Source organism: Streptopelia decaocto (assembly GCF_964273445.1).
Source record: "Streptopelia decaocto genome assembly, chromosome: 16".
Taxonomy (NCBI): domain Eukaryota; kingdom Metazoa; phylum Chordata; class Aves; order Columbiformes; family Columbidae; genus Streptopelia; species Streptopelia decaocto.
The window spans coordinates 12,384,210-12,397,896 of NC_138671.1; the positions used below are offsets into that span (position 1 = coordinate 12,384,210).

Sequence of the window (13,687 nt, forward strand, 5' to 3'; positions counted from 1 at the left end):
CCGCACTGGAAGGGCCCCGTTCCCATAGCGACAGGGGCTGCGCCGCGCGGGGTCCGGCCTGGAAGGCCCCGCAGCCGTAGCCGCGGGTCTGTCTACCGCAGCGCCTGGCTGGGAAGGCCCCCCTGCCCTAGCAACGGGGCTGTTTAGCGCGGAGCCTGCCTAGAAACGTCCCCGCAGCCCCGCGGGACGGGCTCTGCCCTCCCCGGGAACCCCTCCCCACCGCCGGCCTTGCTGCTCCGACCGGGCAGAGCCCGCGGGAGGGACCGGAGCGGCCCCGCTGTCACCCCGGGGTACCCGGGCGGGAGGTGAAGCCCAGCACAAGAGCCGGGGGGTTTTCAGAAACTGGCCCCAAAAGGAAAAGCTGCAGTTCCTGTGGGCTGTGGAACATCCTGGGGGTGCTGGGGACCCGCAGTGCAGAGTCACCGAATCCCGGCCTGGTGGGGGCTGAAGGGACCTCTGCAGATCCCCCAGTGCAACCCCTGCTCACGCAGGGTCACAGAGCAGATCACACAGGGAAACGCGTGGGGAGGAAAAACAGCCTGGACACTTCACTGGGATTGTTGTTTTCTGGAAGAAGGCCTTTAAAAACAGAAGAACATCCCGGAACAATCTCCAGCCCCAAGGACCTGGGGCAACTGATTTCTGCCCTCAAGTTCTGGCTTCATCCTTCCAGGTCAAACTGGTGGTTTCTCCCACCACCGCGTGTGGTTTTTCGGCTCCAGAGAAGGACGAGTATTTCCTTCCCAGCTCCATCAGCAGAGCAGTGCCACACGCGGATTCATGCGCACAAACTGTCACAGAAATGTTCTTGACCCCAGGCTCCCTGTCTCAGAGTCTCAGACGTTTGCGCTTTAGAAAGATACTTTAATTATGAGATAAAAAACAACTTAAAAGGTACAGCAAAGAAACAGTCCAGGCTGGGGCCTCTCAGGGGGAGGGAACACAAGGCAAAAGAGACTTGGGCTTTTAAACCCATTTCTCTAAGAAACCCTCTAAGAAATGGTGGCCAGGAGCAGGGAGGACGGCCGGGACGCTGGTAGAGGTGAAGTGCAGTAGGGCACTTTCCTCGGGATCTCCAGAAATAACCGCGTAACCTCAAAGAAATCGTGGTCCGGAGAAGGGCAGAACGACAGACGGATGCTGACAGACGTGAAGTGTTGTATGGCGCTTTCTTCAGGGACTCCAAGAGGATCTTCTCCTTTTCTAAGTAATCAGCTCCCTGAGAAGAGGGGAAGGATGGGTGGGATGGATCCCAGGCAGTGCCACAGAAAGAGTCACAGTCCAGGGTGTTGCTCACCAACAAGAGAAGCATCCCAAAGCCTCCCTCGTGCCACGACCCCATGAAGGGGACCCCTCCCCGTGCTCCTCCAGAGCCCAGAGCCTCGCAGTCTGAGCAGGACCCGCAGGGGAAGCCTCCAAGAGCGTCCCTGCCTGGAGAAACACCCAGCGGGGACCTGACGGCACGGGACGAGGACACCACAAAGCCAGAGTCCAGCAGAGCCGGCGTCTCCCACCCAGGGATGGGCTGAGAAGAGGGCAACCCCTTTGAGCCAAGGACGACGTTCCAGCGCTCCCCCAGCGGCTCTGCAGCCCCTTCCAGCCCCGCTCTCCCCCCGCCTCACCTGCTGGCCCTGGAACTACAGCAGCTGCACCTGGGCACCGTACATGGAAGCTAAGGAGGCCTTTTCCTGCTTCAGCTGTTCCTGCTCCTGCTCCAGCTGCTTCTTCTCCTGCTTCAGCTGCTCCAGCTGCTGCTTCCTCTGCTCCTGCTGCTGCTTCCTCTGCTTCTGCTCCAGCTGCTTCTGCTCCTGCTTCCGCTGCTCCTGCTGCTGCTTCAGCTGCTCCTGCTGCTGCTTCCTCTGCTCCTGCTCCAGCTGCTTCTGCTCCTGCTTCAGCTGCTCCTGCTCCTGCTTCCTCTGTTCCTGCTCCAGCTGCTTCTGCTCCTGCTTCAGCTGCTCCTGCTGCTGCTTCAGCTGCTCCTGCTGCTGCTTCCTCTGCTCCTGCTCCAGCTGCATCCTGCGTGCCTCCCCCAGGGCTCGCTCCCTCTCCACGTACTTCTGGGCTGAGAGCTGCAAGGCAGAGCGGGTGGGGAGGTTGGGGACAGGGACCCTCGCTGCCCTGCCCTGGGGCTCCTCTGAGCGTCCCCTTGTTCCCCTCCCGGCACAGGATTCACGACTTCAGGAGGGGTCTGAGACCCTGGTGGTGCTGCCGGCCCATGCACGGCTGTGAACCGTGGCGCAGAAGCTCTGCTTACCTCCTTCGTGCTTCTGATCATCCCCTCCTGCTTCTGGACACGTCGCGCGGCCCCAATCACCTTCTCCTTCTCCAGCCTCAGCTCCTCCCGGGCCTCATCCAGCCTCTGCCTGTCTCCTGCCAGCTGCTCCTCCTTGGCTTTCAGCTCCTGGCGCTGGATCTTCAGCTCCGCCCGCTCCTAGGGTGGGCACGGGGGAAACCGATGCATCACCTGCCCCGTCCTGGACACCATCTCCCGTCTTCCCGAGGGGAGGCAGAGCCCCTCTTGAGCTCCTCATGTGGCCGCTTTGGGTGCAGAGCAACAGTCCCCGGTGCTCCAGCACAGCCCTCACCCACCCGCCTGTGGGGAGCAGGGCTGGCAGAGCTGGGACCGGACACACACACACACTCCTTGCCCAGAACGGATGGAGCCCCTCACCGTGCTGCACACCCTCAAACACGCTCACCGCACGGCAGTTCCTCAGCACTGGAAATACCCAGCCTGAGTGGTCCTTTGCCACCCTGGCAGCCCTGAAAAATGCAGCTCTGCCGCACTGTCTGTGCCACGTGTCCCCTCTGGACAGCCCCAGGGGGAGCAGAACTGGCTCTGGACACGTCCCCATGGCACGGGGAGGTTTTGCCTCACCCAGCATGGGGGTTTCCTCTCCCCAGACTCACAACAGAGGCGGCTGTGCCTGCAGCGGGTGGGAGAGAGGATGGCCCCTGTTCCTCCTGTGCTCCGGGCCTGGTTCCCCGGAGGACAGGGAACACCGCGGCCGGGGATCAACGTGGGGACACGACACCGGCTGTCGGTACCTGGTGTGTGAAACGGTGCTGGTCAGCACATCCATCTCTCGCTCTTTCAGCCACTTGACGTCCTGGAGCTGCTCCTCGTGTTTCTTGCGCAGTTCCTCGACAGAGTCCCTGCAGGACACAGGGAAGGAGCCCCCCATGGGCTGTTACAAACTGGCGCTCCCCGTGACGGGCACCGTGGAAGAGGCTCGGCCGTGGGGCTGAGAACCAGGTCCCAGGAGCTGAGCTGGCAGGCTGGTCTGTCACGGGCCATCCCACGGACTGCCATCCCCATCTGGGATGGACCACATCTGGGGGTTATGGGCTTCTCTACCAACAACATACTTCTCATTGACCCAAACTATGAGGACATCAGCAACTCATTGTTCTGAATAAAAGGGATCCGGGGGAGAGAAAACATGGGGTTCAGCATCGTTCAAAATGCAATGCATTCCCTCGGAATGACGTCTCCAGCCAAATCTGCCTGTCTCCACCTGCAAAGCAAATCCCCACTCCAAAAGCCACTGAGCTGCCCTCAAGCCAGTGCTTCTGGACTCTTCATTTTCCTTTCACCGTCTCCCCAAACCGTTCCCTGGTTCCTTCACCCGCACCGGGGGCACCGGCACCACTTGCCACTCGTGCCGCTGTCACCTCTGCAGCTCCTGCAGCTGCTCCAGCTCCAGCCGGTGCTGCTCCCGCAGCTGCTCCAGCTCCAGCCGGTGCTGCTCCCGCAGCTGCTCCAGCTCCAGCCGCTGCTGCGCCAGCAGCTGCTCCAGGTCCAGCCGGTGCTGCTCCCGCAGCTGCTCCAGGTCCAGCCGGTGCTGCGCCAGCCGCTCTGCCTGATCCTGCGCCGTGTCCTGCCGCTCCTGCCACAGCTGAGCCACCAGCTGCTCGTTCTGCCGCCGCAGCATCTCCACCTGCTGCCCGTAGTTCTCCTTCATTATGTTCACTGAGGTCCTGCCCGGAGAGCACACGGGGATTTAGCAGCAGATCGGTGTTGCTGTGTGCGTGGGGAAACTGAGGCAGGGGCCGCTTCGCTCTCTGCATTCTGAGCCCTGAACCCTCTGCTGCTGCCCAATGCGGTGCCCTGGTTGGGACGTGCTGGGAAAGGGACAGGCCCCTCCTCTTGTCACCCACCCAGGGCTGGATTTGGGATGCGCCCCAGCACTGTCCCCCCAGGGGAGATGGACGGGGCTGTGGGCACTGACCTGCTGGAGGAGGGGAGCACAGGCCAGAGCCCGGTACCTGTGGCTGCTCTCCTGGACATCCAGGTGCTCCTGGTGCTGCCGCCGGGCACTCTCCAATAACACTTTCTGCTGCGCCCGCTCCTCCTCCAGCATCCGGACCTGCCGGGCACCGGGGAGAAGGTTCTTGTGCTGCCCCGGGGACAGAACCCCCACAGCAGCACTCGGTGGCTGTTGTTGGCATCTCTGCACAGGGAGGTTCCTCCTCTCTCCCGTCACCCAGATGCCGTTTGGAGCAGACCTGGCCCCTTCTCCTCCCCCTGGGTCACCCATGGGCCCCATCCAGCAGGCGCTGGGGCTCTCCAGCTCTGCCACACGGGCCTGGGCGCTCAGCAGCTCTGCCCAACAGTCCGATGCTGCTGGGGAGGCGGCCAGCTGCCTGCAAGCAGAAAGCACCCGATGTGGTCAAGCCGAGGAGGCCATGAAAGACAAGATCCCTCCCCAACGCCAGTTCCTGCCTCGCAGGTGAAAGGCAGGATTCAGCCTTTTGGCTGCCGAGGGAGCAGAGACCCCAACAGCTCCGTCCCTGGTGCTCCCCTGGCTGCATCCGCCCCCTTCCCCGGGCACCCCCAGCTCACAGCCCCTGCCCACCGCTCCAGGCACTGGGGCTGCAATTCCCTTCTGAGCCCCATTGGGACGGCACAAGTCTGAACCTGCCGAGGGGAACGGGACTGCGGGCTGGATCAGCGGACAAAGACCCGCGGCATTACCCCAACTGGATATGAGAAAGTGCTTAACACGAATTGGGTCAATCTGAGGCAAGCGCTGCTGAGAGCTGCTGCTGCAGCAGCCACACGTGGAGCAGACGGGAGCGCTGCGGCCATTGACCGGGCCTGTACCTGCCGGGAGAGCGGGGACCCGGCCCTTCGCCCGCGGTCTCTGAGGGCTCGGCCGTTGTGTCTTGGGCCTCCGAGGGTTCGTTCTCTTTCTCTTCGGTCTCCAAGGGCTCGGCCTTCTTCTCCTCAGTCTCTGAGGGCTTGGCTTTCTTCTCCTGGGTCTCCATGGTCTCGGCCTTTATCTCCTGTGCCTTGGCCTGTTCTTTGGCTCTCCTGCGAGCCAAGGCATCGATCAGCCAGTCCGTCGGGTCGGGTTTAGCTGCTGCCTGCTCTGCAGCCCCGAGCTGGCTGCTGCCCTTGGCTGGGGACGGGTCCATGAAATCCTCTTCCTCCCAGCCCAGCCAGTCGTCTCCGGCCCTTCTCCTCCGCACAGGGTTCTGTCTGCGGGGAGGACGAGGTGTGGAGCGGGGCTCTGCATTCTGTTCGCTGCTGCTGCTGATGTTGGCAGAAAACCTGCTGAAAGACCCGCAGTTGCAGACCTGCCTGCGAGGGGACCCGGGGACCTGCCAGCTCCGCCGCAGGGACAGCGACGCTCCAGACACACGCACAGCACCGTACCTCACCAACTGCCCCATCGCCGGCTGCACCGCGGGCCTGGAGCCCATCGAGGGCTTGTACTCTCCGAAGACAAGCTCCTTCTGGTCCCCGCGCTCTTCCTCCTCTGTTCAGACAAGGAGCCTTGAGTCAGCGCCCAGAGGAGCAGCTGCTGCAAAGACACCAGCCCTCCCCTCCTCCTCCTCCTCCTCCCAGGCTGCCTCGAGGGCAGAGCACAACACTTGTGCATGAGCCGCCTTCTCCCGCGCTGACCCAGAGCCCCTGACCGCCCTGCTCACCCCAACAGAAACAGCATTTCCCCTGCAAGGCCACGAGAAATCAAGCTTGCTAGCCCAAGCCAATGCTGTCACCTCTGCAGACCGGCCCAACATCCCTGGCTGGGCTCACCTGGCTGCTTCTGTCCCTCCTCACACAGCCTGGCCAGGCTGCTCTGGCTCTTCTCTGCCAAACCAGCTGCTCTTGCCCCTTGCTGGGACCCATGGGCAGAAGCTCCAGCATCCCCCCCAGCACGGTGGCACCAGCTCAACCCCTGCGTTACTGCCCCTGCCTCCTCACTGCCCTTACTCTTGTTTTGGGCCTTTGCCACGTCCCAGCGCATCCAACAGGTCGTTGTCATCACCATCTTCAAACGTCGACGTCTTCCTCCTCTGGACCGGGGCCACGGAGCGCAGGGGCGTCTGGCGTTGGGGCAGCTCTGGGCATGGGAAGGCACATGGGAGGAGGTTTGAGCACGGTGGGGTTTGGTTTTTAAACAACAAGAGATCAAAGCAGCCCTGCCTGCTCTTCTCTCCCTGGACCATTTACAAAGCCCTTTTTCAATGTCTTTTCCCTGACCGAACCCCACAGCAAGTGACAAAGCGGCAACGCGCCACTGCCTGCCCTGTGCCCCTGCATCCACTGCTGGGACATGCCTGGGGGTCACTGGCACTGGGGTTTCCAGCTCTGGCAACACCAGGAGCTTCTTGAGCTTTGCAAGTTTCCAATCAGATCGTTCCTGCCCCTCTTCACCCAAAGCCCCTGCTCTACCAACACACCCTGGCCCTTGCCACAACCCACCGGCTGCTACTGCTGTCCAGAGTGGATTTATCGGGGGGAAAGGCCATTTGAGGGGACTATCAGACCCATGAGCGTCCCCGCTGCAGGAACAAGAGGGGCGAGTGCCTGTAACACAGCCCAGTGCAGCCGGGACCCACCCAGACGTGCCCCCGCTGGGCTTTGCCGTGGACTGGGGATGCTACAGCCACCCAAATCCTGACCCCGAAAACTTGTTCTCCTTTGGCACCGTGCACAACAGGCCGGGTGAGGCCCAAGGGAAGATCTGAGCCTCCCTTCCCGGAAAGGAAAGGCCAGTTCTGTAACCTGGGGCACTCCCTGAGCTGTGGCACAACCAACCCCGTTATCAAGCTGCTCTAGGAATGACCGCACTGCTTAATCAGAGATGGGACTGGGTGGCTTTGCATTTCATCAGCTGGGACCTCACACACACTCAGGCTGCCGATTCCTTTCCTACAAGGAGGAGGCATCCAGCAACCTGCTCACCTTTCCTGCTGCTCTGTTCTGCTGTTGCCTCAGAGCTGCACTCAGTGCCGCGTTTCACGGGCATCTTCTGTGGCCCAGAACTGGGTTTCGATGTCCTCGGGAAATCCCAGTCCCGGTCATCCTTGTCCTGGAAAGCAAGAGGATGAGGACGGGCACAGGGCGAGCGCTGCGGATGCCTCAGCACTGCTTCTCCCTTGGGAGGCTGGTGCTGGGGGCCACAGCTGCAGCACACGGGGGCTGAGATGGGGGGATTTTGGTACTTGAAACGCTCTGAGCCCTGAGTCCTGCGCTGAGATCCTGCTGCTGCCTCTGGGAGAAGCGTCAGGAACACCCAAGGCCATTGCTTTGGCTGAGGGCTCTTCCTGCGACGCTGGGGCCGAAGCGCACCCAGGAAGGCTGGGCTGCAGCAGCGGGTGCTGCCGGGCTCTGCTCCATCCTCGGTACCTGGAAGCCCGCCTCCCACCAGCCACCCACTCCCCTCTCCTGGCTTTTCCCCCCTGCCAGTGATGCCAGAGAGCTCAGCCCCAGCCCTCAGGACATCCAGGCTCTCTCCCCACATTTGGGCTCACCCCTGCAGCTGCCTTGTCCTCTCCAGGGACCTTGCTGAAGAAATCTTCCTCTGCGAGCAACCTGTTGGGGCAGGGAGCGGGTGCAGAAGCTGAGGACAGGGCAGGGCAGGAGGACGTGGGGAGCACGCAGAGATCTGAAAGGCACTCACTCCTTGGTGACCCGCACGCTGGTGCTCCAGGCTCTCCCACCACTGCTGCCAGATGTAACACGGGGTTCAACTGAAACACACAGGGAGAGATCAGGATGATGGACACGGGCATAGCCCTGGCCTGGGCACTCCACGGGGGGATTGGTCGGCTTCTCATGGAACACAGAGGCTTTTAATCAGGGACAAACTTCCCTTCACTTCCCCAGACCGACGGCCAACCTATTGAGTGGCCTCTGGCTTTGGGAACCCGGCTCTCCCCTCTGCTCCCCGCTGCCTCCCCCCTCACAACTGGAGCCCCTCGCGCATCAAGGGCTGTTGCACCAGCAGCTCCTGCTCCCAGGAAGGGAGGACCAGGACCAGGATGCTCCCCTTGCAGCTGCAAAGAAGCTTCATTTTACCATCATATCCACGCAGGTCCTCAAGGATGTCATCAATAGAGCCTGAAACAAGACAAATTAAAGGTGCTGAGGCAGGTGAGCTCATTGAGCTGGTGCAGAAAAGCTCCCAAAGCCAATAAGTCTCAAGCATCAGCAATGTCATGCCTGCCACGTCTTCTAGAGAGAGCTGCCAGGGCCAGGACTTGATCCTGTGTTTTGGGGATGCAAAACTGGCTTTGCTGAGGGAGAAACAGCATTTCTTTCTCAAGCAAGCCAGCTGCTTTCCCTTCAGGCAGCTGCTGGCCACAAGGAGCACCTCACCTGGGAATTCTCACCTTGCAGTAGCTCAGAGCCCCTGGGCAAGCCCAAATGCACTGCTTCAGTGTCAGGGGCAGCAAGAGGCCTCCAAACCAGCAGTTAGGGAGCAGGGGAGGGGAAGAACTGAAATAAATACATATATTCTCCCCCGGATTTGGGAAAACGCACAACCACAGAATATAGGAGCCCAAGAAGCAAATCCCTTTGATTGCAGAGGCAGGTGAGTATCTTTGGGTCAGGAATGACACGATGCCCTGAGCTGCACCTTCCACACAAGGACGGTGACCATTGCGGTAGCCAGGGCTGCCACCTCATCCCAGTGTCCCCCTCCTCCGCCCCAGGCATTCCCAGCAGACCAAAGCACCCACGCACAGTGAAAGGAGACCAGGCCAGGGCACTTACCACTTAAACCTCTCTTGGCTTGCGTAGCCTGTGGAGAAAGACAAATTCCCTCATTGGAAACCCAAGCGAGTCTGAGCTGGACTTTGTCAGGACACTCAAGGCAGAGGCAGGTTTCTCCAGAGAACCCCAGCAGCACCAGCGACGCCCTCATCCCGCCCGCGCTGCTTGGGAAATGGCAGCTGAAAGCCCGGGGAGCAGCGAGATGTGACCCCTTCAGTGACCCCAGGGAGCTCAGCCCCCCTGCCTGCCAGCTGGGCAGAAGCCCCCAGCCCTCGGGATGGCTCCTGCCTCCCAGCCAGTGCCAGAGCAGCACCGGGCATTTCCCAGGCCGGCCTGAGCGCCCGTCACACTCACCATCGCCAGAGCCGGGCTTTCCCTTGCTCAAGACGGTCTCTCCGCAGACTCCTCCCATGTCAGCCCCCAGGCGGGGACCGAAGATCCTTGGTCGCGTCCACACTCCGACCTGCAGGGACAGGACTTCCCGACTTGCTGTTCAACCTGCGTCCCTCTGCCGCCCCCCGGCTGGCTCCCTGCTGCTGGGACCTCTCCAAGCCCCTCGAAACCAGGCTCCAGCTCAGCCTTAAACACACCTGGAATCACAGAATCACATGGGTATTCTGGTTGGAAAAGACCCTCGAGATCATCGAGTCCAACCACAAACCTCACACTACCAAGTCCACCCCTACCCCATGTCCTGAGAACCAGTAGCTCAAGGCGTCAAGCGAAGGCTCCAAACGCTCGAGTCGCCGAGATGAACAGCACCTCCCGCGATGCTGCAGGACGGAGCAGCCGCCGCGGCACCAACCACAGTGACCGCACCAACCGCACAAACGGCACCGACCGCACCGACCGCACAAACCGCAGCCGCTCCGCGTCCCGTGGCCGCGACAGCGGGGCCCTTGTGCCCCCGGCCCCCAGCGCCTGCAAGCCTGGTGGCCATGGCCGCAGCGTCTCGGTCCCCGGGCTCACAGCAGCCCCGGCCCCGCCCGCAGCAGCCCTTCCCTTCCCTTCCCTTCCCTTCCCTTCCCTTCCCTTCCCTTCCCTTCCCTTCCCTTCCCTTCCCTTCCCTTCCCTTCCCTTCCCTTCCCTTCCCTTCCCTTCCCTTCCCTTCCCTTCCCTTCCCTTCCCTTCCCTTCCCTTCCCTTCCCTTCCCTTCCCTTCCCTTCCCTTCCCTTCCCTTCCCTTCCCTTCCCTTCCCTTCCCTTCCCTTCCCTTCCCTTCCCCTCCCCTCCCCTCCCCTCCCCTCCCCTCCCCTCCCCTCCCTTCCATCCAGGGGGTCTGAATGTCTCAGAGAAGGAGACTCCACACCCGCTCTGGGCAGCCTGGGCCAGGCTCTGGCACCTCCCAGCAAACGAGTTTCTCCTCCTGTTCAGATGGACCCTCCTGTGCTTCAGTTTATAATATGCAAGAGGCTGCAAGGATGTGAGGCTCAATAATGAGCTCAAAATGTAACTACAGTTCGATAACATTACTATAGCTACTTTGAGGGTATCTTGGACATTTGTTGAAATTTGGCAAAGACTGATCAGCAGAATTATGTCCTGAGGTGACTCAATACCAGAGATGGAGAATGTGAGTGTATGGATTTATTCCCCAAATTACTACTAGAAACCACCAGAGACTTCGAACCTGGGCAGAAATAACAAGGTGTGACAGCAAATAGGTACAGCATATGCTCCAGGACAGTGTTGTGAATATGCATTGTACAGGTGAAACTGTGTATTAGAAGGGTTCTTTGTTCCTTTTAAAATATAAATATCCTCTGGAAATTCCTTTCGAGTACGCTAGTTTGATCTGGCATCCAGACTTGTGCAACTCTGTAATAAAACAACATAGGGTCTCTAAGTGCAAGATTGGTGTGTTTTGCGCTCCAGGGAACAGACTCACAGTTTTAGCAACGACACCTGGAGTGGCAGGAGAAGCTCGGGCAATGTGAGGTGCCCGCCGGCTGCACCGGGGCTGTGACTACTGTTGCAGCAGGTTCCCGCATCACCTGGGCCCTCCACATCTATTGTTAGGGACCCTAGACAATAATCAAGAAAATCAGCATTTCAGGGTGGCTCTGCTTTTAACAGGCAAGCTGAGCTGTAAACAAGTATTTTTTAGGAATCACTGACGAAGTCTGTTGAAGAAAGTGTAAATATTTCCCAGGAACTGAAGGCAACACTCAGATTAGTCAAAAAAAGTAGCTACATTTGTCCAAAAAGGTCTCTGTATGGATGGATACAGCCAGCTCAGAGGAGGACTCGGGTGCAGATTAAAGGGAGGAGATATGAAGTGACTGCGTTGTCTACTACAATAGAGGTTTTGCTGCCTTCCTTTATAAATAACCTGTTGTTTCAGCCCTTCCCCTGGTCCCAGATCCAGCCATCTCTCTGGCCAGGCAGTGTGATCCCCACACAGTGGGCTTGCCCTGGGCTGGTCCCTCATCCCCCAGCAGGTGGTGGGATGTGGCTGCTGGCTGGTGGCAGCTGCTGCCCTAATGAAGCTCCTCATCTTGAAGCTTTCAGCTGACCTGCCTTTGCCTGGGCTGTCTGGGTTGCAATCCTGCCAGGCCATATGGATGTGACCCAGGAGAGCGCTGGGTATCAGTGACACATGGCTGTAGGTCGAGCAGTCAGCTCTCAACCTCCCCCTTCCCAAAAACCAGCCCCAGGCTGCTGCAGGCAATGCAGGGGCAGGAGCTGTGGCCGTTCGCTCTACTTGGCTGCACCCAGACCCACGTCATCCCATGGGAAGGGTCCCCCCAGCACGGCTAGCTTGCAGAGGGAGCGTGCAGAGTGGCACCCAGCGGCTTCGCTTTCCTGGCAGTTGCATCATCCTGGTCGGCTGCCAGGACATGATGTGTGCTGGGCGAGCCAAGTCTGGTCCAGCCTCTGTGCCAGCACTGCCAGAGGCTGGGGGACACACCAGCACGGAGCCATCAGGGCCCCTGCCTCACTGCAGAGCCATGGGGTGTCCGCATCTGCAAAGGCTTGCTGGAGGGGCTGGGCAGGGAGCACTGATGGGCTCTGACTGGGCCACTTGTCCCTCTGGCATCCCTCCCAGAGCCATTGCTCTGCCACATTTACCACTAGAGCTGTTGCTCATGGACTCTTACTCCCTGAAACCGTCCTAGACCTGCACTTCCCTGTACAACTCCCACAGCGTCACCTTGCGCTCCCTCCTGCGCTCCCTCCATTCCCCCCGCTCCCACCCCTGCCCTGTCTCATCCCTCCCAATCCCACCTAACCCACACCCCTCCCAGTCCCATACCTCCCATACCTCCTGAAGTCAGCAAGACACTCCTCCAAGACATGGATTAGCAAGAAAATTCCCACCCCTCTCAAAAAAATTGTCCCAGGGGCTATTTCTCCTTCTTGCACCTTCATCAGCATCTCCCCAGGGGGATGCTGAGGAGTACTTGCATGTTGTGGGACCCCTTGTCCAGCCCAATGATTCCCAGCTCACCACTGATCCCCCAGGAACTGGGTACCCACCCACACCCACTCTGCACCCACTCTTTGAGGTATCTCACTCATGGGTCTCCCTGCATCATGGCGTATCCCTTACAAATATATAGCCCATGCCCCACTGTGTCCCCCTGCTCACCCCACACAAAAATAACCTCCAGCAGCCTCATGCCTGGACCGTGGGACAGCCCCAGGTCCCCCCACCCCTGTGAGAGACCCCCCTTTTGCTCAAGTTCATTACAGCTGTGTTGTCTCTCCCCAGCTTTTCAGCAGAGGGGCTTTTGCTGGTGAAACAAAGACCTGGCTGGGCTGACGGAAGACACGGCCGCATTGTGCGGCCACTAATGCTGAATGACTGCTCCTTTGTGCGGGTGGACGTGCCGAGCCCTTGGTGAATGCATGGGAACAGCCCCAGCTTACAATGGGGAGCAGCCGGGAGCAACCTCAATGCAAACATTGACTTAAACATCAGGGTTAACCACGCAGGCACACTGGATCTCTTGGGAAATACAGTCCCAGCCAGCACTACGCCTGGAGTAAAAGCCCCATCAGGCTGGGACAGAAGCGGTTGGTAAAGGTGGCTTTGAAATTTTTTCCAGTGAGGGTGGTGAGAGCCTGTCCCGGGTTGGCCAGAGAGGTGGTGGCTGAACCATCCCTGGAGACATCCCAGGCCAGGCTGGACGGGGCTCTGAGCAACCTGAGCTGGTGAAGATGTCCCTGCTCATGGCAGGGGGGGCACTGGGGGAGCTGGGAAGGTCCCTTCAACCCAAACTGTTCTATGATTCTATGACTTCTCACAGGATGCTGTGGCTTCCCCACCTCTTGCAGCCTCTAATCCAGGTACAGCACATGGCTCAGAGCTGTGCTCTGCCTCACATCCTGGGCTCGGCACTGATGCTGCCGAGCAGCATTTGTGGCCTTGTGTGACAGCCAGGTCATACAGGGTGACCTGGAAAGTCCCGTGCAGTTGGCAGGGAACATCCATGGTGCTGGATGGATGCTTGGCTGGGAGGCAGCAGTGTGTGATCTCCATCCTCAGGCTGTCTGCAACCGCATGTCCTATCTGCCACAGAATAAGGTGGAAAAGCACGGGAGCATCAGCCCTGGATAACCCCACCTAGGGGTGGGTGGGACATGACAGAGGAGAGGCTGTGGGGACAGATGCAGGGGCAGAGGTGGCCTTGTTGACACCATGCCCATGGAGGACACAAGTTGTCCTGAT

General features: G+C 59.9%; 2 protein-coding genes across 2 annotated transcripts; both read right to left on the minus strand.

Annotated features, from left to right (window-relative positions):
* Nucleotides 1–3,068: 3,068 nt before the first annotated feature.
* Nucleotides 3,069–4,380, minus strand: LOC309447009 (uncharacterized protein). Its single transcript, XM_082067252.1, has 2 exons — nucleotides 4,270–4,380; nucleotides 3,069–3,981 (listed from the first exon to the last, which is right to left on the minus strand). The coding sequence occupies exons 1-2, from the start codon at nucleotides 4,362–4,364 to the stop codon at nucleotides 3,672–3,674; spliced, it is 405 nt and encodes a 134-aa protein (XP_081923378.1). The 5' UTR covers nucleotides 4,365–4,380; the 3' UTR covers nucleotides 3,069–3,671.
* Nucleotides 4,381–5,359: 979 nt separating this feature from the next.
* Nucleotides 5,360–9,425, minus strand: LOC309446776 (uncharacterized protein; the record flags this gene model as incomplete). The annotated part of the gene is made up of 7 exons (XM_082066824.1): nucleotides 5,360–5,557; nucleotides 5,663–5,765; nucleotides 6,224–6,353; nucleotides 7,199–7,325; nucleotides 7,768–7,828; nucleotides 8,203–8,356; nucleotides 9,368–9,425. The coding sequence occupies 7 exons, from the start codon at nucleotides 9,423–9,425 to the stop codon at nucleotides 5,360–5,362; spliced, it is 831 nt and encodes a 276-aa protein (XP_081922950.1).
* Nucleotides 9,426–13,687: the final 4,262 nt, after the last annotated feature.